This window comes from Barbus barbus (assembly GCF_936440315.1).
Source record: "Barbus barbus genome assembly, chromosome: 1".
NCBI classification, from domain to species: domain Eukaryota; kingdom Metazoa; phylum Chordata; class Actinopteri; order Cypriniformes; family Cyprinidae; genus Barbus; species Barbus barbus.
The window spans coordinates 45,433,195-45,457,902 of record NC_136729.1 but is presented as its reverse complement, the minus strand read 5'-3'; the positions used below and the strand labels follow the sequence as shown (position 1 = coordinate 45,457,902).

General features: G+C 36.5%; 2 protein-coding genes across 4 annotated transcripts; one reads left to right on the top strand and one right to left on the bottom strand.

Moving 5' to 3' along the window:
- Positions 1-3,307: 3,307 nt before the first annotated feature.
- Positions 3,308-14,329, bottom strand: LOC306873404 (toll-interacting protein-like). 2 transcript variants are annotated; one of them, XM_079422670.1, is made up of 7 exons: positions 14,285-14,327; positions 14,133-14,205; positions 10,776-10,925; positions 10,183-10,365; positions 8,878-9,030; positions 8,430-8,520; positions 3,308-4,213 (listed from the first exon to the last, which is right to left on the bottom strand). In XM_079422670.1, exons 2-7 carry the CDS (start codon positions 14,163-14,165, stop codon positions 3,984-3,986), a joined length of 840 nt encoding a protein of 279 aa, XP_079278796.1. In that variant the 5' UTR covers positions 14,166-14,205; positions 14,285-14,327; the 3' UTR covers positions 3,308-3,983. The 2 variants fall into 2 exon arrangements, with proteins under 2 accessions (XP_079278796.1, XP_079278795.1); XM_079422669.1 differs by having other exon boundaries at positions 14,133-14,329.
- Positions 14,330-16,367: 2,038 nt separating this feature from the next.
- Positions 16,368-22,552, top strand: LOC306873389 (GDP-fucose transporter 1-like). 2 transcript variants are annotated; one of them, XM_079422649.1, is made up of 3 exons: positions 16,368-16,417; positions 16,829-17,319; positions 21,835-22,552. In XM_079422649.1, exons 2-3 carry the CDS (start codon positions 16,860-16,862, stop codon positions 22,407-22,409), a joined length of 1,035 nt encoding a protein of 344 aa, XP_079278775.1. In that variant the 5' UTR covers positions 16,368-16,417; positions 16,829-16,859; the 3' UTR covers positions 22,410-22,552. The 2 variants fall into 2 exon arrangements, with proteins under 2 accessions (XP_079278775.1, XP_079278776.1); XM_079422650.1 differs by lacking the exon at positions 16,368-16,417 and having other exon boundaries at positions 16,701-17,319.
- The last annotated feature ends 2,156 nt before the right edge of the window (positions 22,553-24,708 follow it).

The window sequence follows — 24,708 nt, the reverse complement described above, 5'->3', positions numbered from 1 at the left end:
GAAGGACTTTTTAAAACAGATGACAGAAATACTATATTAATCTTATATGCAATATTTACTAGTTTTTAGTTAATTAGTCATACTTACTAGTGGTTTCAACTGATGGCTTTCAAAAACTTGATTTTTCCCTTGTACTGTTTAAACAGCAGAAAGTTAGACTAAAAATCCAAAAAAATGATTGTAGAAATGCCTGTAGATTTACAATGAAATGCTGAACAAAATGTTTAATATTATTCTACAGGTTGTGATGTGAACCTGTGCCCTATTCCGACAATACAATGTCCACTGGGCTTTATACCATCCTTCAGCATGTCTCCAGATAACTGCTGTCCAGATTATATTTGCTGTATGTATATGGACCAGTCGTTCTAAGAAAATATACTTTGTTTTGATGCTGTGCAATGCACTCATTCATTTCTTATTCTTTACAGCACCCATGGAAGTCTGTGTCCATAATACCACAGTGTATCAGGTAAAATGAGATATTACTACATACATACAGTGTGTGTGTGTATATATATATATATATATATATAAACCAATACCTTACAAGATATCAAAAGTATACTTATTCCCTCTCTCTATCTTTGTCTCTAGCCTGGCTCACCTATACCAAGCGATGGCCCTTGTACGCTTTGTCAGTGTGGTTGGAACGTAGATCCTGAAACAAATCTTCTTGCTCCAGAGTGTGTGATAGCTGACTGCAACGATAACTGTCCAGAGGTATAAACGTCTATTTCTGTCTTCAATAAAGACTAGCGCAGTGGGGTTACAAATGCCACCGTTTTAGAAAAAAAGCACAACAAATCATGTGAACAATGAGCAAAGACACCTTTAAAAGAAGTCAGTGCACAGTTATGTATCAACTACCAGGCAACGTGATGTATTTCTTTATTTTTTTCCTTTAGGGTCAGGAGTACCAACTCATTCCTGGTCAGTGCTGTGGAGAGTGTGTTAGCACCGATTGTGTGGTCATGCATGACAACATCACAGTTACCGTTTCAGTAAGTTCTGACATTATATTATTTTAGCATTTTAACAATTGAAAGTGAAAAAGTGAAGTGACATACGGCCAAGTATGGTGGCCCATACTCGGAATTCGTGCTCTGCATTTAACCCATCCACAGTGGGCACACACAGCAGTGAACACACACACACCGTGAACACACACCCGGAGCAGTGGGCAGCCATTTATGCTGCGGCGCCCGGGGAGCAGTTGGGGGTTCGGTGTCTTGCTCAAGGGCACCTCAGTCGTGGTATTGAGGGTGGAGAGAGCGCTGGACATTCACTCCCCCCACCTACAATCCCTGCCGGCCCGAGACTCGAACCCACAACCTTTGAATTATGAGTCCGACTCTCTAACCATTAGGCCACGACTATTGTAAATGCATTGTAAAGTGCATTTTGTAACATCAAATTAATGACATTTTAAATGTTTGCATTATGTATTCTTTGTATATGTTCTCCACTAACAGGTTGACCAGATATGGCAACCATCTAATGACAAATGTGTGAAATACACGTGTGAGAGGGTCAATGGTAACTCAGTAACAGTTGAGATTAAGACCACTTGCCCTGCCTTCAACCCTGAGAATTGTATCCCTGTAAGTGACTTGAAAGAGACTATTTTGGACAACATAATATCTTAAATTGTCAGTTCAATGGTTAATGCATTTTATTTTTTCTACAGGGAACAGAGACAATAGATGCCGATGGCTGCTGTCAAACCTGTGAGTCTGGAAAATTTAGAAAGCATTATTCAATAATTGCAAAATATGTTAATGAGAGTTAAATATTACTCTTAGAAAATGCATTTTATGTTCCATTTGAGTCATGATTTGTGAAAATGATGGGTAATGCCATTCAGATTTACATCTGATCACCATTTCTAGGAGCAAAATAACTTTAAAAAAAGAAAATACTACTACTGAACAGTGCTGGGTATATCTGGATTACTTGCAAATTGTAGTCTGTTACTGATTCCAAATTTCATGAAAAAAATTGTAGTTGTAACTTAATCCATTACATTACACTTTTCAGGTAATATAATCAGACTACTTTTTGATTACTTTTAGAATAATTTTGACCTAACATGTTTATCTCTGCCCGTTTACCTGTGTGTCATGTGACCATGTGAATAGTATGTAATCATGTAGTCTGATTACAAGTGTTTTAAAATTTAATATTACAAGTACTTAATATTTGGAATTTTTTCACATAATCTAGATTACATGTAATTGGTTACTACCCAGTACTGCTACTGAACTTGTCGAAAAACTATTTCAGGTCATATAAAGTGCAGAATTATATTTCCTAACACTTACCTAATGTGTTTCTCATTTCCCTTAGGTACACTGGACAACAAATGTAATGTCCAGAAGAACAGCACCTTCATGGTCAGTAATGGCTGTATAAGCAGCACACCTGTGGAAATAACCTCTTGCTCAGGCATGTGTGAAACCTCATCAATGTGAGTATCAAAATGACCATTTAGAGACCTTCATTTATAAATACATGTAGTTTTTGTGCCACAAATTGTACCGTCTGTGCTGGTAGTTAACAACCAAACCTTCATTGTATGTTGAAACAGATACTCTGCAGAAGCGAACGCTCTTGTGCACTCATGCTCGTGCTGTCAAGAAATGACAACCACCAAGAAGGAAGTGACTCTGACTTGCCCAGATGGGTCAAATATCAGCCACACTTACATTTACATTGAGTCTTGTGGCTGCAAGGCCTCCGATTGCTCTGGTCAATCGACTTCCTTAAGGAGACGCCGAAGGAGCTTGTGAACCTGTGTTCTTAACCCCGTACAGTAGAACAATTTCAAATTAATCTTATGGAATAAACCTGTAAATTTTAATAGCATGAAATGTTTGTGATAATTATCTATATTGCGTCATGAGAATGACAGCTTTTTTGTTTCTTGTCTAGTAGCTCTTAATAAACTAATGCAAACCAAAGTTTTTTTTATATGTTGTCATTTTTCTGGAAAACTGCAATGGTTTCAATGGTCTGTGAATGGCATGGTGGAAAGGATTCTGTCACAGTTGTGGATTCACAATGTAAAGATTTTGGATGTAAAATTATAACCTTTTTTAGCCCATGACCATTGCTCATACTCTTATAAACTATTTTTTTTTTTTAAATCTTACATTCAAACTGGTGATAACTGGCGCGTTAGAGCATTATGGCAGCTATAGCATTTTCATTTATGTTTACATTCATGCATTTAGCTGACACTTTTATCCAAAGTGACTTATAATAGAGAAACAACAGCAATTCATCACAGAGCCAACAACAATCACAGTGTGCAATGCCAGGTTTATTAGCAACCTAGATTAACAAACAAGCTAGAGCAGAGGAGAAAAGCAGAAAATAAAAAGATTTTGTTTCGCTTTAAGTGCCATTTAATCAAAAGCACTATGATAATTTTAAGCACAAGGTCTTGCAACTGTACTGTGCAATAACAGGCAATGTGCGTCATATATTTGCCAATATCATGGGCCGCTATTAGGCATTTTACACTTAACAGATATTCTGTGCTTGTAATGGTTAAATTAGTTTGTGCACAAAAGAGCCATTAAAATAATGACATTAATTCTGATATACTCTATCTCTTTAATAATCTTCAAAATAAATTATATGCATGTACATTTATGTAACTAAATTCATACAGATAAAAGCATAATACAGTTTATCAAACATCTTTAAGCCATGGGATCACTACAATATAGATATGGTATACTGCCCGCAGCGGACATAAGACAAGTTACTCCTTTGCAAAAATCATCCTACATTCTCTGTAACGTTCCAGAAACATTCATTCTGAATGCTGATTTAAAGACAATTAAAAGTTTGTTAGATTTACTTGCTACTGTTAAGGGTTTATAGACTTCAGTGTGCATATTTACAGGGTCTTTTTGGTATAAAGTTTTACATTGTTGGTACAATTAAGCGCTAGCTGAGTGGCGGTTCTGAAGTTAAAGCTCCTCGGCCATCTGTAGCAAGGAGTTAATGGCAGCATCCTTGTTGCCCTGTTGGGCCTCCAAAACGGTGCGGATCACCTCCTTGTCCAGGTTGGGAAACATGTCCTGAAGGGCTTTAAGGTCTTCTTCAGTGCAGGGGGCGCTCTGTGACGTGACAGCAGGCACTGCTGGCATTCCCGGCATTCCCATGGGCACCACTCCTTGGTTATACATACCAGGGACACCTAAATACACATTTGGACAAAAGCGTATGTTTTGTGTTATGTTTTTATCATTAAAGACAGTATTTAACTGTGCACAGGCAACCATTTTAGAGCCTTCAAAACAGAACAGGCTTGCTTACTCATTTTAACTGACATGAAATAATGACATATGAAAATGTTTATTTTTATTTTTGAAAGTTCATTGAATCTTTAGACACAAAGGTTTGCGTATATTTTTGTTGTTTTATTCAGAGGGTGAAACAGAGCAAACATGCAATTTGGTGCAGATGCTGATATTTATACTGCCAAAAATCAAGATGAAATTTTGATAGTTTGTAATGTAAATCAATGAGGTCTTTATAACAGTATAGCAGACTACCTGCATAAAATGATATATCAGTTGTCACTCTATATCCCCAAGAATGTCTTAGTAAGACGATATATATATATATAAAAAAAAAAAACTATAGGACAGGAAGAGCTAAATAAACTTATCACTGCATCTAAACCAACAGCATGTTTATTAGATCCTGTACCCACTAAATTACTGAAAGAGTTGCAGCGTGTAGCAGAAGAACTGCTTCTCAATATTATTAACTCGTCGTTATCTCTAGGTCACGTCCCAAAACCGTTCACGCTGGCGGTTATTAAGTCTCTTGTTAAAAAAAAACACAACTAGATCCAAGCGATCTGGCAAATTACAGACCCATTTCAAATATTCTGTTTATGTCTAAAATTTTAGAAAAAGTTGTGTCTGCTCAATTATGCTCCTTCCTCCAAAAAAATGATATCTATGAAGAATTTCAGTCAGGTTTCAGGGCTCATCATAGCACAGAAACTGCACTTGTTAAAATTATAAATGACTTGCTTCTTGCATAAGACCAAGGCTGCATCTTATTGCTATTTTTGCTTACTTGATCTTAGTGCTGCGTTTGACACTATAGATCACGACGTACTCATAGATCGATTACAAAACTATACGGGTATTTAAGGGCAGGCTTTAAAGCGGTCATATAATGCTACATACACTTTTACAAGTTGTTTGAACTGAAATGTGTGTTGGCAGTGTGTGTGCACAACCACCCTATAATGATCAAAATCCAACCAGTGTTTTAATCTACTAAAATCTTTACCCCTTTCTCAAATCGAGCCGATCTCAGATGCCTGTCGTGTGACGTCACATGGACGAAGGCCCTCCCACGATAGTTTGATTGACAGTAGCGCTTCAGCACAGACTGCACTGGTGTCTTATCTCAGACCCGCCCTGAGTGAGGTTTCATCAGGTGTTTCACCGCCGGAGCAGATGTAGACAAGAATGACTCCTAAATGGGCATTATATGACCCCTTTAAGATGGTTTAATCCTACCTGTCCGATCGGTATCACTTTGCCTATTTAAACGGGGAACCATCTCAGTTAACGCCGGTAAAGTATGGAGTCCCACAGGGATCTGTCCTAGGCCCTCTTCTATTTTCAATATACATGTTGCACCTTTACGGGTAACAATAAACACGTCTTAGTTTTTATTGTTATGCTGATGATACTCAATTATATATTTCAACAAGACCAGATGAAACTTCTAAATATCGAAACTAACAGAGTGTGTTAAAAATTTAAAAGATTGGATGACCAATAATTTTCTCCTATTAAATTCGGATAAGACAGACATATTACTTATTGGACCAAAAAACAGTACACAGAATCTAGACGGATGTACCGTTTCTTCCTCTACAGCAGTGGTCTCAAACTCAATTCCTGGAGGGCCACAGATTTGCAGAGTTTAGCTCCAACCACCCCAAATCACACCTGCTTGTAAATTTCAAGTAATCCTGAAGACCTTGATTAGCTGGATCAGGTGTGATTTGGAGCTGGTTGGAGCTAAACTGTGCAGAGCTGTGGCCCTCCAGGAATTGAGTTTGAGACCAATGCTCTACAGTCAAAAACTTGTGTTATATTAGACAGCAACTTGTCTTTTGAAAATCATATTTCCCATGTAACAAAAACAGTAGGGCTGATCGATTTTGGAAAATAATCTAATTGCGATTTTTTTTTTAACCAATATTGCGATTTAATATGCAATTATTTTTTGAAGACAAGCAGTAAATCATTGTATAGTATGACCAACACTAGGGCTGCACGATTAATCGAAAAAAAAAAAAAAATCACGATCTCGATTCATACATACTGGCTGCCTATTAAGTTCTGTATCAATTACAAAATATTACTACTTACTTATAAGGCCCTTAATGGTTTAGCTCCTTGCATACCTAACTAGACAACTAGATCCAAGCGATCTGGCAAATTACAGACCCATTTCAAATATTCTGTTTATGTCTAAAATTTTAAAAAAAGTTGTGTCTGCTCAATTATGCTCCTTCCTCCAAAAAAATTATATCTATGAAGAATTTCAGTCAGGTTTCAGGGCTCATCATAGCACAGAAACTGCACTTGTTAAAATTATAACGCTTGACGTCTCTCCATTCAAAGTAAACGAGAGGCATTGACGCCGACGCCCCGTGTGAATGTGCATATTTTTTATTTATTATTGTTAATGTTCTCTTATGTTCAACAACTTAAAGCTTTAAAATTATTCACATTATGTGGTCTAAAATACAGAAAAGAGACAATTTTTTGTTACTCCAGCACTTTATTATACTGAATGTCCTGTGTTTTGTTTTTTTTTTGTACTTGAGTGCAATACATTTTGGTTGAAATAATGAGAATCGTGTAAGAGAATCGTGATCTCAATTCCCATGGAGAAAAATCGTGATTCACATTTTAGCAAGAATCGTGCAGCCCTAACCAACACAATATTAGATAGATTAAACATAAATGTTATTTTCTGTAGGCCAGGCCTATATGATATGATGAAATTAGGTGATGCATGAATTGATATGAATTGCATTATTATTTAATAACTACAACCACAGTAGTATATTGACTGATTTATTGAACTTCCAGCCTTGTAAGCATGTAATAATTATGACAACAAAGCACTGACAAATAAGTGGGGATTGCACTTTTTAAACACTGATATAACTATATATATTTTAATAAATAAAACCTTATTATATAGCCTATATTATCTTAAGGTCGAAGTCTTAAAGAAATGCACCGTAACACTGCTACTGCTTGAGTAATTTCCATGTGCCGTTTTGAAGTAGGCTACGTTTATATATACGCTTTCAAACATTTCCACGTGTAGCGTGCCACGGTTGCCAGGTTTTCACAACAAAACCTGTCCAATTGTTACTCAAAACTAGCCCAATCGCGTTTCGAGAGGCAAAACAAGGACTTGGCAACACTGTAGCGTGCCAACTTGATGCTTCCTCTGAAGACTGCTTAGATGTGTTCGACTTGCAGCAGCGCTGCTAGACCGATCGGTGTGTGTCATCAAAGTACCGCGAGAGCTGTAAGAGAGCAGACGTCTATGCTTTCTCTCGCCATACTTTGATGTCATACACCGATCAGTATTCAAGTTACTCTCAAGTTTACTCTCACGTGTCACGTGACAGAGTGTAATCGCAGCCTCTGTGGTTGAAAAATTGCATTTTGTTCATATTGCGATATTATCGCAAATGCAATTAATCGTTCAGCATTCAAAAAACAGCATTCTTCCATATTAGAAACATTGCCAAACCGCTGCGGAATGTTACCTCTTTCTGATGCAGAAAAGCTAGTTCATGCACTCATGACCTCAAGACTGGACTATTGTAATGTACTGCTAGGTGGTTGTCCTTCAATAAACAAGCTACAGGCAGTCCAAAAGTCCTTACCAGGTCAAGAAAATATGATCATCATTTCCCCAATTTTACAGTCTCTGCACTGGCTGCCTATTAGGTTTTGTATCAATTACAAAATATTACTACTTACTTATAAGGCCCTTAATGGTTTAGCTCCTTGCATACCTAACTAGACTTCTATCACGCTACATTGCATCACGCTCCCTAAGGTTGCACAACTCTGGACTCTTGGTAGTTTCTAGGACAGCAAAGTCCACTAAAGGAGGTAAAGCATTTTCACATTTAGCTCCCAAACTCTAGAACAGCCTTTCTGTTGTGTGAGAGTGTGTCTGAATCCCAGAAGTTAGGCCTTAGAAATTTGTGTACCAAATATGATACAGTAGGGTTAAACATGATGAAGGGCCCTAAAACTGCATTTATGAATACTTTCTGAAAATAAAGCAATGGCTAATCGATTGCTTCATCCCTAGCTATTATGTCACAGTGTTAAACAAACCTGCTATGGGCACATATCCAACACCCTGTTGATAAACTGTAGGCATCAAAACCACAGGCTGCGGCTGCATCATCATTCCCGCTGGTATTGTCTTTGACAAAAAAAAAAAAAAGAAAAAAAGAGAGAGAAAACAAAATATATATACATTTGATTTAACATAGGTTGACATGCTCTTTTTTGAAAAAGCTACTGTTCTTATACTTTATATCAGTTTACAGTGCATATACTTTCTGAATTTTCATGCATGTCCTGACCAGGTCATTTGTCCAGACAACAAGTAATTTGACTGTCCACATTGAAAGCAAAAGCAGAACACAACATATGCATACCTGTCACAATTGCATTGGCTTACAAAGTTACATTAAGTTGGGGCAACAGCATTTCTTTTGCCAAGACACGCCATAACACTCAGTTCATGCATAGGAGTATTTTGTGAGTGAGGACTTACAGCAAAGGACATGACAAGATTAATCATGCCTTCTTTGTCATCACCCTGTCTTCCACTCAAGCTGTACCATTCATCCACGACGGTTCCCTCTCGCAGGTTCTCTGGGATCGTCACGTGTGTCCATGCGATGCGATCATCCATGGAAAACGCCCTCTGTCCGGCAACACAGAACAATCAACAGTTAAGATCGCCTACTGCCAGGAAAATCACCTTTACATGCAGGATTTAAAAATTCATGATTTAAGATTGTTATTTTGGCACTGTTACAGTTTTTTATTAATATTTTGAAAGAGTTAATTTTTATATTTTTCTGTTTTAATTTTAAAGTTTTAGTAATTAAATTATTTTGTCATTTTGTCAATTGTGCCATTTTTATTTATTTTTTTGTTTGTTTCTTCGCCTACGTCCAACATCATCATCGAGCAGCTTCCAGCAGAAAAAGGGGCCGTCCACAAGCTCATCAGCTCCTCATGCATGGGAAGAAAGGAACTGGGGCAGGGCGTGTTTGCGAGCCACTGCCCGTGCCGAGGAACCAATCATCTCGCCACAAGGGCTCGGGACTGGGAGGTGGGAGGAAGCACGGCCGTCAAGTCTGGGTCCGATTCTGTGGTGGCCGCAACACCCGAGGGGGCAGCCCTGCCGTATCTTCATCCTCAGAGGACAATTGCTCATCGTTCGATGCTGCTATCGACATCTGATCCTCTATCGGCACGCCGAATGAAACGCTAGGCATGCCGTAAGAATGCACAGCAGAATCACCGGGGAGCCACTTGCCAATATTCATTGCCGTTTTCTCTTAAAGTCAGAGATGATTGGGGCTCCCAAGTGAATCCCCTAATGTTGTCATGACATAACTTGTAGTGACCAACAGATAGGGAACTAAGACTATGTAACACGTAACACAAAATTAAGCTATTAAAAATAGCTGGAAAAGGAATAGAATATCTGACCCCTTTGAAAAGTAATTGACATTATTCAAAACTTTTGATTATTTTGTCTCCTCTTTTTTGAAAACAAATAGAGATTCTGGTATTTTTTTTTTTATTACATTTTAGTTTTAACTTTTCCTGCAAACAATACAGAATATTGATATAGTCACAGTTATCGTTAAATGTCAGTGTTGTCTCATCATAATCATGGGGGAAAAAAGGTTGTCAAACATTTTATCATCATACTTTTCGTAAAGAATATTGAATATTTAAAAAATGTAATATTGTAATTTGGTAAATGATATAACCATTTATTTTTTTCCAACAAAAAAAAGAAAAAGGTTTTATAAGTAATATGAAGTTATTTCAGTCTGACCTCATCGAAGATTTCCAGATAGAAGGAGTCAACCCCAGGTGGGACAGTGCACTGGATGACTTTGTTCCAGCGAGGGTTCTTTGCTCCATTGTGGGCAGTAGGAGTCTCATAGACTGCAAAGCCAAGTCGAATCCTGCAGTAAGGGTCCATGCGTGTCATCCCATAGTTCTTCGCAAGCTTCGCCTGTGAAAATAACAATTTCATTGGCCTTGTAAATTACAGGCCTTTGCATCTCCTTTTAAATATCCAGTATACTTATTACTCACTTAAAGTCACAGATGCACAAATACAACAATTGCAATGAGCCATTTATATAGAAACACAATGATAAGCCGAAATGTTTTGTGCAACTGACTGAAATGCATTGCTCAAGCAATTGCCCAATCAGTGTTGTAACCACAGAAAGATGTCAGTGATAGAAACAACTTGTTATCTAACATTCTTATCATTACCATTACCATACCAGGCAGTGTGTAAACGTGATTGACACAACGTGGGGTCGTATTTATTTTTCAACGTGCGAAAACTTCAGACTCAGTGTGCAATGGCCTTACGACTGACTGTCCACCATTAAAATAACACTGCAGACGTACCTGTACGACAGTGATGCTGAGGCGGCCAGCTGTTCCTAAAGATCCTCCGTACTGCAGATGTTGGGCCGCCTGGGCATCTAACTGCACCTGCTGCTGCAGCTGCGTCGGGGTGATTCTCAGGAAATCCTGAGGCAGCTCACCAATGTAGACCTGAACACACAATAACAACAGCTTTTGATTCTGCGCCAAGGTTATTATAGTTTAGAATTTTTTTCATTTTTTTTCAAGTTTGCTATAAAATTCAGTTTAGTTTTTATTAGTTTCATAAATATATTTGGTAGTTTTATTTTGTGAACACATTTTTATTTAGTTTTTATATAATTAAAGTTTAGCAGAATTAACAGATCACTTCCAGAGCGCAGGCCAAAGAAAGACGTAGGCATAATTTAACTGCCTAGCAACAGTGAAACAAGATTAACGCATGCGGAGATTGATTAGATGGTAAAAGTATATATATACGCCAAAGGAAGCGGTCAAGACTTTTTACTAAATAAATCTACACAAGTTGCACTTAATGTCATATGTAATGATGTGTTTTGAGATATTTCATATGACAATAAATGTAGCCTAATTTGTTATATTAGATGTCTTGTCTTATTTAACCATAATCATATTGTAACTATTGTATCTTGCTCACTTTTCCATGAATAGCCGAGCATAAATCATAACTGGGTGTCACGAATCCTAGCCATGAACTTCCATTCGCTCACCACCAGAGGTCACTCGCACTTCACCATTGGACTACAATTCCCATCATCCATTGCACTGATCACACACCCTATATAAACCATGGCATTCCTCTTCCTCTCTGCCGAGTATTGTATTGCGTTTATCACTCCCCTAGTGTTAGCTGCCTTACCGAGCCATTCTGTGTTTTTCTGTTTAGTTCCAGTATTGTTCTGCATTTATAACTCTCCTAGTTTTAGCTGCGATACGGAACCCACTTTGTTGTCATAGTCTTGCCTTGTGTGTTTTCTAGTGTTTTGATTCTTGCCCGCGTTTCCTGGATTAACCCCTTGCCTTGCCGTTCAGACTCTGTTTACACCTCTCTACCTGGATTATCTCTCTGCCTCACCCTGTTGGAGATTGTTCGCCGATCGTCGACTCTCGCTAGCCCTAAGATTGCTCTGTGTCTTGCCCGTACCATACCTGTTTGGCGTTGTTTGACCCTGACTGTTTATTGACTATGTTTATAAATAAAAGCTTGCACTTGGACCCGCACGTCTCACGTCTTGTTCGCCCCGTTACACTGGGACTAATGAAATTCAATAATAACGGCAATCACATTTAACAGTAAAGGCTCATATTTTAATATGTTCTTGAATATGAATTATAGGCGTGTGTATGATGTGATTTAGCATATGCACATTTGTTCGAACGCCTGGCAGAGTGATCACAAGATGCTAGGCAAAAGTTTTGTATTGTTTACAGAAAGGATGCATGTTCTCATCTTTTTTTCTGTTAATTATGTTGCGCTGCGTGTCTGTTTTTCTTCAACGCACCAACTTAGAATGCCTAATGTAGGTTTGATTGCTTGTGTTGCATGAGAAAATAAATAATTTTGCCAACCTTATGTAATAGATTTAATGCGGGTGCAGTTTACGAAATTTTTTTTTTTTTAATCAATCATTTCAGTCTTAGTTTTAGTTTACGAAAATAAACTAAACCTTGTTCTGCGCAATGAGTGTTATGATACTTCAGAATCACAAACACACTTTTTTCATGTAATTACTAGTCAATAACAGAGCTATGGTTGAATTTGTAATAAAGACAAAGAATTACTGTAGCCATTATAATGAGAACAACCCCGTTTAACCCTCCGTTGCATGGAAAATCGGGGTGATGTGCCTCCAGATAAAGAGACTGAAATATCTGAATTTTCATAAAGAGATACTATAATGTTTAGAAATTAATCTGCAAGTAAACAATGCAAATAATGAAAAACAATTGTGTTCAAATGAATCAAAAAGCATCATAAAAGTTAAGAAATGCAATGAAACCATCGTCTTCTATAACAAGTCTATAATTAAAAAGTTTGAGCACTAAAAGGACATTGCTGTTCTTTCAGTTCATTTTATGCCATTTTTATTTTTTTAATGTACAACTTGTTGTTTAATAATGTGATTGGTCTAAAATTGTGTAGAATTTTGAGATCTTTGCCAGGTTTGGGAGTTAAAGTTACACAAAGATGAGCACAATGTACTTGTACACATAGTAACGGTACACAATGTGCTGTGTTTGAGTCAATGGAAATATAATATCATTTTAAATGCATAATTTTAAGACATCTCTTGCTTTAATAATTCAAAAAGTCCTTTAATAATTCCCAAAAGGATTCCACTTAAGTTTTATTTGTATTGTACAAAATCATCATTATCAGGGGTTGGCGTCTTATAACAGACATCAATAATGATGCAACTTTGTCTTTAACCTACAATATATACTTTTCTATGGTATCGGCAAACCTATATTTCTCACAGCAAATGCTTACAAAAAAAAAACGTTGTCAGGGAACAATTGCAATAGAAAATATATAAATATAAAATAAATAAAAAATAAAATTACATTATCCAATTCAGAATGAGATTTTTGCAAGAACTTTCAATATCCAAATTAAACGGTTTAATGACTGTTTAACAGGATATATTGTATGGGATATTTTAAAGAAAACCTATCAGTATTAAGTACAACGTATTTGTTGGTTATTGCCTCTTTATTGCATCACTATTATATCTAAAGATGACAAAAACACTGTTGAACATGGTACAATTTTATTCAATACACTCCTAATAATATATAGTATATATTTCACTACATTTTACTATATTGATGTAGACTGAAAGAAGTGTTTAATGAGGTTATGCGTCAACTTCCCATCATAAACTGCGTGATAAATCATGATAACACATTCAGGACATATTACATCTTAATAACTAAAGTCCTTGGTAACGCACAACGTTACAAATGTAACGCTAACGCACTTAATACAAGAATAACGCTAGAATGATTTATGAAATCGGTACTACATGGATAAAAACAGGTCTTTAAAATATGGCATTAAATCACATTTGTTACATTTGGACATTGACGATGTAACGTTACCTGTTGTAAACATCTCGACGTTTCTGCAGCACTGGGCTGGCATACGTGTAACGTTAACGTTACATACTTATTGTGTTGTCTTTCTCGTTAGTGTGCGTCCAACATTGTGATGTTTAGACGCCAGTTGAGGTGTAACATCTATGTAGGTATGTTTTAGTAACGTTAATTATTGGGAAAAATCCTTCTTTTGCTGCTTGAGCAAGCTAACGTTAGCATGATGCGTACGGTAAAAGTGCATTTAAAATCATCTCTTACCTGTCCTCGTTGTGTGCTAACTGTTGTTGCCATTTGGAGGTTATTAGATGACGGACGACGCCTGTCTTATTTTCTAAATAAGCAAAATGTAATAATAATTACGTCAGAATGCACTGATATATACAACGATATGCATCAGCGAAGCTCACAACCGGAAGTAAGCAGCCACCCTCTCAGGCCCCGCCCCTTTCCCGCACGTCAGAATAAAAGTCCCCCTTGCATTGAAATACAATGTAGCCTAATAATTTTCCAGATTTATCTGTACCTTTCCAGAGCCAGAACATAATCTATTTTTAATGGTAACAATTCCTATAAGGAAAGGATAAGTAGGAAAATAAATATACAAATTAACATTAAAAATAGATTATTTTTCATAACCCTGACTTTAGTAAATGTGGTTTGTTGTTGCACATAACTTCGCTATGATTTCTACTTAATTTAAACACTAAATGAATGCTAAATAGTCTATTAAGAGTTTTGTTTTGATTATGAAAATAGCTATATGTGTTTAGGATACATTAGGGAACCATCAATGCAGTCAACTATGGGAGTCATTGTTGGTTTAATCTACCACATATTAGAGGATGTACATAATTAGCATTGATTAGGTTAGGTTATGCCTATTCAGTGATAAACCCCAAAATTCACGAGTCCATTATAAACCTAGTACATTTCTGAGGATATTATCCCGGACCAGTAAGGAGAACATACATTATTCAGCAATCAAAAGCACCATGTGGAATTAGGAGTACATACATTGTATACTTGCTGTTTAAAATCATAAATTACATTTATATGAATATTTTTATTGCAATTTTTTACAGGTATTTTTGAAGGATGTATAGGCCAACAACTGGTGCATAATAGTCATTTCTTGGGATAATGTTTAATTTAATTTAATTAATCTAAAGGAAAAGATCTAATTTGTGGTAAATAATATTAAAGGAAGATATTTTTTCTTACATGAATGCAAATATTTAGAAATAACACCCCAGCTTACAGTGGCATGCGAAAGTTTGGGAACCCCTTGCAGAATCTGTGAAAATGTGGATAATTTTACCAAAATAAGAGAGATCATACAAAAAGCATGTTATTTTTTATTTAGTAATGTCCTGAGTAAGATATTTTCCATAAAAGATGTTTACATATAGTCCACAAGACAAAAAAATAGCTTAAAATAACCACATTCAAAAGTTTGGGAACACTTGGTTCTTAATACTGTGTGTGGTTACCTGGATGATTGTTTTTTTGTTTTGTGATGGTTGTTCATGAGTCCCTTGTTTGTCCCACACTGAGGATGATTGAGGGACTCAAACACAACAATTAAAAAAGGTTCAAACATTCACTGATGCTCCTGAAGGAAACACGATGCATTAAGAGCCGGGGGGGTGAAAACTTTTGAACAGGATGAAGATGTCCAAATTTTTCTTATTTTGTTGAAATATCATATTTTTCCATTTAGTACTGCCCTTCTGACGCGACAGAAGATACTTGCATGTTTCCTGGAAGACAAATGAAGTACAATTTACCTTGATCTTCAAATTCAAAAAGTTTTCACCCCCGGCTCTTAATGCATCGTGTTTCCTTCAGGAACATCAGTGAATGTTTGAACCTTTTTTAATTGTTGTGTTTGAGTCCCTCAATCATCCTCAGCGTGAAAAGGTGGATCTCAAAATCATACAGTTACTGCTGGAAAGGGTTCAAATATGCAAAAGATGCTGGAAAACTGAAGATTCTGCAGGACCTGGAGGATTTTTCTGAAGAACAGTGCTCAGTTGAACTGTTCAGAACAAACAAGGGACTCATGAACAACCATCACAAAACAAAAAAACAGTCGTAGATCATCCAGGTAACCACACACAGTATTAAGAACCAAGGGTTCACAAACTTTTGAATGGGGTTATTTTAATAATTTCAGCTATTTTTTTGTCTTGTGGACTATATGTAAACATCTTTTATGGAAAATATCTTACTCAGGACAGTACTAAATAAAAAATAACATGCATTTTGTATGATCTCTCTTATTTTGGTAAAATTATCCACATTTTCACAGATTCTGCAAGGGGTTCCCAAACTTTCGATCCCCACTGTATAATGCTTTTTAAAAGGGGTGATGCTGACAGATATCTCATGACTAATAATTGGCCTGTTTTGTTCTAATGCAGTACTTATGGTACTACGGTAGATTGTCTCAAGAGAAAGGAGGAGTTGAAAATTAAAAACACTTCCTGCTTTAATCATGTGCATTGCAAATAGTTTCAAGCAAATGTCTGATATCCAGGAAGGTGAGACCCAAGCATCAGATGTGTACAGTTTATGTAATTCTTTAACGTTGCAAACATTAAATTCTAAATTATGTTATTGCTAGTGTTTAAGTAAGATAAAGTGTGTATGGTTAAGCATCAGAAACGCTCTTACTATTTGTTGTTGTTTTTATTGGCTTAACTGTTTATTCCCGCATCTATAAACATTATAATGATAATAATCTGATTGTTTATGGTGAGATTCGATAATGTGCAGGTTTATGATTTTGTTCATGGGTGAGTGTCACTTTAAGAAATCCGACGCGGAGCTCTATGGTGCTTCACTCATGGCAGGCGCCTGATGATGAATGTTATTGTTGCTGTTGTTATAAAATAACTAACTTAATGTGCATTTACATTGTTCCTCGTCCTGTATTCTTGAACCATGAACAGGTCCCAGCTCAAGAGATCCAGAATATTAAGAATGGCTTTCTCAGACGAAAAAGACGAGTCCTTTATCCTGAGAGCGAGCAGAATCGCTGCGGTTGTCGCTGTTTACTGGTTCATCTCCATTTCCATGGTTTTCCTGAACAACTACCTGTTAGACAGCAAGGAGCTGGACGCGCCTATCTTCATCACATTTTTCCAGTGTGTTGTTAGCGTTGGGCTGTGTTGGCTCATGCACTTTCTCTCTAAATTATGTCCTGGATTCGTGGATTTCCCGTCATTGAAATTTGATTTCAGGGTGTCCAGAGAGATCTTGCCGTTGACCGTCGTGTTTATCGGCATGATTACATTCAACAACTTGTGCCTAAAATATGTGGGAGTTGCCTTCTATACTGTTGGCCGGTCGCTTTCCACCGTGTTTAATGTCGCTCTGTCCTACACGGTTCTCAAGCAAACCACGTCATTCTACGCGGTGCTGTGCTGCGGAGTCATTCTAGGTGAGTACCAGCCGCTTAAAGAGACAGTTCACCCCAAAATAAAAACTCTGTCATCACTTACTGTCCCTCATGTCGTTCCAAACCTGCACGAGTTTCTATTCTCTGCTGAACACAAAAGACGATATTTTGAAGAATCTTGGTAACAAAGTTGACGGTAGCCATTGACTTCCATAGTATTTTTGACCATACTAAAAATTATTTATTTAAGAAAGATGGGGAGGGGAGAAGGATGACGTGCATCCATGTATGAATTTCTAACTTTTAGCCATTGACTTCCATAGTATGGAGAAAAAAAAAAAAAAAACTATGGAAGTCAATGGCTACCGTCAGCTGGTTTCCAACATTCTTCAATGTTGCTACAGGGACGCATGTCATCCTTCTCCCCTCCCCATCTTTCTTAAATAAATAATTACAAAATACAAAGCTTGCAGCTGCGTGCGCATAGTGATGGCAGAAAAACACTGTGGAGAGAAACGGGTAAAATCCATAGAATATGAGAAAAAATTGTACCTTTTGATGTCAGAATCTGAATGCAAATAATTTTTATAGAATACTGTCATCAAAGACGCCATTTGAAGCTGAACGCCGACGTTTAAACGGACAGACTATGCATGAAAACTGCTATGATTACTCTACTTTTAATGCATAAATTTGATTTAAACAATAGGTCTACATAATATTCACATATGTTGTTCATAAGGGACTTATTGTAACAGCATGAAATATTATTTAAACCTATTTCTATTAACATTTTACATAACATGTATTTAATCTCACAATTCTGACTTTTTTTTCTCGCAAATGCAAGTTTAGATCTCCTAGTTTGGACTTTATAACTCGATTTAACTCAACAATCGTGAGTTTGGGAAAAAAGCCAAAAGTGAGGGGAAAAGAGAGAATGATGAGTTGTTTTTCCTTATCAGAATTGTGAGATATAATCTTGGAATTGTGAGAATAAAGTCAGAATTCTGAATATAAACTCAAATTTACCTTTTTTTTTTAAAAATTATTCCATGGCTTCTTGACTGCTACATTTTCTGCCACCAGATAGGCTCCGCCCACAAAAACTTCATCACTGATGCACCGAATTGGTCTATTGGAAGCACTTAAACAATAACTACTACAAAAAAAGTAATTTTGAGAATAATGATAATTATTATTATAATTAAAATAAAGTAAAATTGTGAGACAGAACTATTATTGTAGAATTCTTAGACCATAGGGACTTTCACACCACAACTATAAAGATAACACAATATTTTGGAATCACTTTCAAGGAATTTGTTTAGGTTTTTTTTTCTTCTGCCTGCCAATGATTAAAAACATTGACAGCCAATCAGAATGCTCCAGCATTTAAAGGGCAGAAGAATGTGCAACTTTTTACATTTTTAACAGATTAGGCATACAAATATGCATGTGTGCATAAATTAAAATATAATTTGCTAAATGTTCAAAATGGCCAAGTAGAATTAGACTTAGTTCTATTTTAATACTTTATTTAAAATAAAAAGAGAAAAGGTCCCCCTAATGTTCAAGGCATGGATACGGTCTTGGTGTGAACGCTAATATAATTATTGTTATAGTTAAAGGATGATAACTATAAAGTGTTAATAATTATTCAGTTTCTATGAGAATAGTCATTACAATACATTGTATTGTTATAACACAGTTATAACAATATAATAGTGGGAATCTCTTTCAGAAAAAAAATTCTATAATGGACGAACAGTAAAAACATTGACAGCCAATCAGAGTTAAATTTGCACCACGCATTTAGTATAAACAATGTTATTGTCTGTTGGTGTGAATGCTAATGTAGTTATAGTTAGTTTACAGTACGTGCATTTATGTGTACTTGCAGTGTACGTAAAAGTACTGGGTAATATGTGACCCTGGGCCACAAAAGCAGTTATAAGTAGCACAGGTATATATAGTGCCCTCCATAAGTATTGGAACATTAAAGACAAAATTGCTCTGTTGTCTGTGGAGTCAACACATTTGCAAATATGATTAAAAGATGAATATGAGCCAAAACTACAGAATGTCACATTTTATTATTAGCCGTTTCAACACATACATGTTTTACCAAATAAAAAGAACAGCACTTTTAGAGTTCATCCCACTCATTGATGTGAGCATAAGTATTGGGACAGTTGAGCATAAGGCAGATATAGAAGATTAAAAGCTATTATTTAGTTGCAGATCTCTTGCACACAATCACAGCAGTGAGTCTGTGACCCATAGACATCACCAGACTCTTGCTCTCATCCTTTGAAATACTTTTCCCAGTCTTTAATGCAGCCAATCCCAATTGTTGCTTGTTTTGGGGAGTTTCTGTCTTTACGCTCCTCTTCAGCTGCTGAAATTCATGTTCAATCAGATTTAAATCTGGAGATTGACTTGGGCAATCTAACACTTTCCATTTCTTTGCTCTTATAAATTCCTTGACTGAACTGGAAGGGTGTTTTGGGTCATTGTCCTGATGCAATATGTAGCACTTCCCAATGAATCTGGTGGCATTTTCTTGAATATCGGTAGACAAGATGGTTTTGTACCCTTCCAAATTCATTCTGCTACTGTCATCATACATTAAGTCATCAGTAAAGTTGAGAGGGCCTGTTCCAGAGACAGCCATGCATCCCCATGCCATGACACCACCTCCACCATGCTTTACAGATGAGGCTGTATGCTTGGGATCATTGCAGTTCCCTTTTTTTCTCCACATTAGTGCTTTCCCATCACTTAGATAAAGGTTCATCTTTGTCTCATCGGTCCATAAACACAGTTCTCTTCTGGCTCACCTTTGTGCTTTTTTGCAAACTCTAATCTTGCCTTTCTATGTTTGGTGCTGGTCAGAGGTTTGCATCTTGCTGTGTAGCATCTGTAATTCTGTGTCAAAGTCTCCTGAGGACAGTAGATTGTCAGAGCATCACCCCAGCTTTCTGGAAGTTGTTGGTGATTTTACAGACACGTCTTTTAGGGTTCATTTTCACAGCTTTTATGATTTGTCTGTCATCAACTACTGTTGTTTTCTCAGCTGATCAGGTAGTTGTTGGTTGCTGGTGTCGCTGGTGGTTTCCAAACTCTTGATTTCTCCATGCCCTTTGTTTTTGCTAGAGCTCTAACTGACTTCCTCTTTTCTTTTAGCATCCAAATTGCTTGGTTTTCTCTCAAAGTCAGCTCCCTCATTTTCATCCTGGTTTCTGTGTTTTATCATCGAATGCAAGATTCAGAATACAGAAGTAATGGATATAACTGATACGACACATTCCCTGCTTTTAATATCTGAAGAATTAATGCAACAGGACACAGCTGATCACTTAGAAAGACCTGTGAGGCAACTGCTCCAATACTTATGATCACATCAGATAGAGGGAGGAAACTCTAAAAATGCTGAACTTCTTAGCTGATAAAACATATATGTGTTGAATCACCCAATAATAAAATATTAATCCCATATTCATCTTTTAATCATATTTGTAAACGTCTTGACTCCACAGCCAACAGAGCAATTTTGTCTTTACTCTTCCAATACATTTGGAGGGCACTGTATGTAGCAAAAGCCAACAATACAGTGTATGGGTCAAAATTATCGATTTTTCTTTTATGCCAAAAATTATTAGGATATTAAGTAAAGATCATGTTCCTTGAAGATATTTTGTAAATTTCCTACTGCAAATACAGTGCTCTCCAAAAGTATTGGAACAGTGAGGCCAATACCTTTATTTTTGCTGTAGACTGAAAACATTTGGGTTTGACATCAAAAGATGAATATGAGATGAGAGATTAATATTTCAGCTTTTATTTACAGGTATTTTCATCTGGATCTGATACACAATTTAGAAGATAGCACCTTTTGTTTGAACCCACCCATTTTTCATGTTACCAAAAGTATTGGAACAGATAGAATTAACATAGATTCAAGTGAAAAAGACTTCATATTTAGTTGCAAATCCTTTGCTTTCAGTAACTGCATCAAGCCTGTGATGCATTGACATCACCAAACTTTTGCATTCTTCTTTTGTGATGCTTTTCCAGGCTTTCACCGCAGCCTCTTTCAGTTTTGGGGGGTTACTCCCTTCAGTCTCTTCTTTAGCAGGTAAAATGCATACTCTACAGGGTTTAAGTCTGGAGATTGACTTGGCCAGTCTAAAACCTTCCACTTCTTGCCCCTGATGAACTCCTTTGTTGTTTTGGCACTATGTTTTGGGTCATTATCTTGCTGCATGATGAAGGATCTCCCAGTCAGTTTGGTTGCATCTGTCAAAACTTAATTTTTGTTTAGTAATATGCATTGCCAAGAACTTAAAAATAAAGTGCTACTGTTATCTTTATAGTTATAGTGCTTGATGTGAACGGGCCTTAAAGGACAGAAACCATCTTACAATACTAGTTAATGAGAATACATTTTTTGGTACTGTCACAGCAGCTATGACGATCCCGTTCATCAACACAATGGAGTCTGCTACAAAAGAGATATGCTGACGACCTGTGCTTCGTTTCTTATGCCTCCAGGTGGATTCTGGCTGGGTGTGGACCAAGAATCTGTGGCAGGTTCCCTTTCTTGGACAGGTGTCATTTTCGGCGTAATTGCAAGTCTTTGTGTATCTCTCAATGCCATCTACACAAAAAAAGTGATGCCGGTGGTGGATGGAAATATCTGGAAGCTCTCCTACTACAACAACCTCAATGCCAGTGTACTTTTTATTCCACTTATTGTCATTTTTGGTGAACTGAAAAGCTTGTTGGAGTTTAACGGACTGACACATTTACATTTTTGGGGGATGATGGTTTTGGGTGGAGTCTTTGGCTTTGCCATCGGTTACGTGACGGGACTTCAGATCAAATTCACCAGTCCATTGACGCACAATGTGTCTGGCACAGCCAAATCATGTGCACAGACTGTGTTGGCGGTCGTCCACTCGTCCGCCAGTAAGAGTAAGCTCTGGTGGACAAGCAATATGATGGTGCTGGTCGGATCCTTCGCCTACACCTGGGTCAAAGGATTCGAGATGAAGAAAGTTGAAGTGCCTTCGGAAACACAGACCACAACAAGCAGTCAGAAAAGTAAAGAGGATTCTATGGTGTGAAAAATGGTTTTGGGAGTAACTTTGCTGTAGAGACTGTCTGTGCAGCACACAAATAAATAGGTGTATTTATATGGGCATTTGAGCGTTTGATGTATATACATTTACTTTGTAGTGTAAATGATAATTATTAAAACATGTTTGACAAAACTCTGTTTGTTTAATAACACCATATACAATATAAACACACATTTCTGAGTAAAATGCATTTAACTTTTACATTTTTATTCTGTGACAGAAAAAATACTTTAAACGTCCGTTTTTGCGGTGGCTCTTTAGCATCACTGTTGAAAAGTAATTAGCTGGTGAAGTGGATTTATTTATTGTAGAGTAACTGGATGTCATTACGAATGTCAGTAGACTGGGAAGATTTTAAAATGAGTGGTTCATTCATAAATTCGTACGACTTACCCTTTACGCTATGGAAATGCATACGGTAGACAGAATAGAAAAGTCAAATAAAAAAAAAATTATTATATCTCACAATTCTGAGGGAAAAAAAGTAAACTGCAAGATAAAAACTTACGGTTGAAACTGTGAGCTAAACAGTCACAATTATATTTTTTACTATTAGCATTTTTAATTCTGTGATAAAAACAAACTTCCATAAAGAACGGTATTGTTGGAATCACTTTCAGAACTTTTTTTTTCTCTCCAGAACGATAAAATCACTGACAGCCAATCAGAATCCTGCTTCGAAGTGCTCACAAATTTATAGCGCTAATATTTGCTAATATGCTATTTTTTTTATAATTACAGTTATCTTTATAGTTATCGTTCTTGGTGTGAATAGATAATATATTATTAATTTTATCATTTAGAGAAGAATCGGTACATTTGCTTATCAAAATGTTTTCACAGTTAGCATAACTCACACTGAAGAAAAAGGAAAAGACGAGATAAAAATAAGAATATAATGACTATGACTTTACATATGAACCATGGGTTAGTTGTTCATCGCTGGTGGTGCCTGTTAGGTGTTATGATACCTAATGATGACATGTTGAGGTATTGCTAGTGTAGTGGACCTATGTTTAAAAAATCAGTGACTTTCGTTACGAGAAAATGCATTTCTATTCTGACTTAACTAACAGAATTTCGTTTTGGGTCTTTCCATGGCTAGAGTGCAGTGTTGGGGGGAAAAAAAGTCTTTACCCCTTGTTTGAAGTACTTTTTGCTTATTTTCTCTCTTTCTCCTGTAATATAGAGTCTGCTGGTACATAAAATGAACAAAAAAGTTTGGTGCATCTTTCATTTAAGAATAGTGCGACCAAATTAGAGATAACTGTGATTTATTTCTTGTATAAGCAGCATGTTTTCTTTTGCCTTGAAGGAGCTGAGTTTTGCTCCGTGTCAGAATTCTACAAGGAACTTTTACATGAAGATGTTACATGCAACGGCCAATGAAGCTCATTATATTCCTCCTTTTTTCTCCATAGGGTGTGTTGACCTTCCACTCAAATGAACACAAAGTTTACAAAAGTACTGGATTTAAATGGGCAGGGCAGAGAAGATATTATACCATTTCAACCCGCTCACTTTCATCTCATTCACTACTGTACATTTACAGCCGATGTATGGTATTCATGGGTAACACTTCTTTAAAATATATATATGTGACCCTGCAGCACAAAACCAGTCTGAAGTCGCTGGGGTATATTTGTAGCAAGAGCCAAAAATACATTGTATGGGTCAAAATTATCCATTTTTCTTTTATGCCAAAAATCATTAGGATATTAAATAGAGATCGTGTTCCATGAAGATATTTTGTAAATTTCTTACCGTGAATATATTAAAACTTAATTTTTGATTAGTGATATGCATTGCTAAGAACTTCATTTGAACAACTTTAAAGGTGATTTTCTCAATATTTCGATTTTTTTGCACCCTCAGATTCCAGATTTTCAAATAGTTGCATCTCAGACAAATATTGTCCGATCATAACAAACCACACATCAATGGAAACATTATTTATATTATTTGTATAAATGTATAAATCTCAATTTCGAAAAATTGACACATAAGACTGGTTTTGTTGTCCAGGGTCACACACACACACACACACACACACACACACACACACACATATATATATATATAAATGTCAAATTTTGATATTTCATTACTTTGACCCAGAATTAATTGTTAAAGTTGTTGCAAAGACTCGTCTTGTCTAAGGAGGATATGTCTCTATTCAGATGCGGAGTAACAAGATTGTGTTTCAGGCTGAAAGACAAAGAGACAGAACAAGATGAACCTGTTTATGGTGTTACAGACAGTTTTTCAGTTCATTGGGCCTGTG

What these genes read in the sequence shown, in the direction of transcription:
- LOC306873404 (XM_079422669.1), bottom strand. Translation starts at nt 14,165, where the DNA reads ATGGCAACAACAGTTAGCACACAACGAGGACAG. An exon ending in TTAGCACACAACGAGGACAG is followed by an intron (nt 10,926 to 14,132) that starts GTAAGAGATGAT and finishes TTGTGTGTTCAG; the next exon opens with GTCTACATTGGTGAGCTGCC. An exon ending in ATCTGGAAATCTTCGATGAG is followed by an intron (nt 9,031 to 10,182) that starts GTCAGACTGAAA and finishes GTTGCCGGACAG; the next exon opens with AGGGCGTTTTCCATGGATGA.
- LOC306873389 (XM_079422650.1), top strand. Translation starts at nt 16,821, where the DNA reads ATGAACAGGTCCCAGCTCAAGAGATCCAGAATATTAAGAATGGCTTTC. An exon ending in GTGCTGCGGAGTCATTCTAG is followed by an intron (nt 17,320 to 21,834) that starts GTGAGTACCAGC and finishes TTATGCCTCCAG; the next exon opens with GTGGATTCTGGCTGGGTGTG.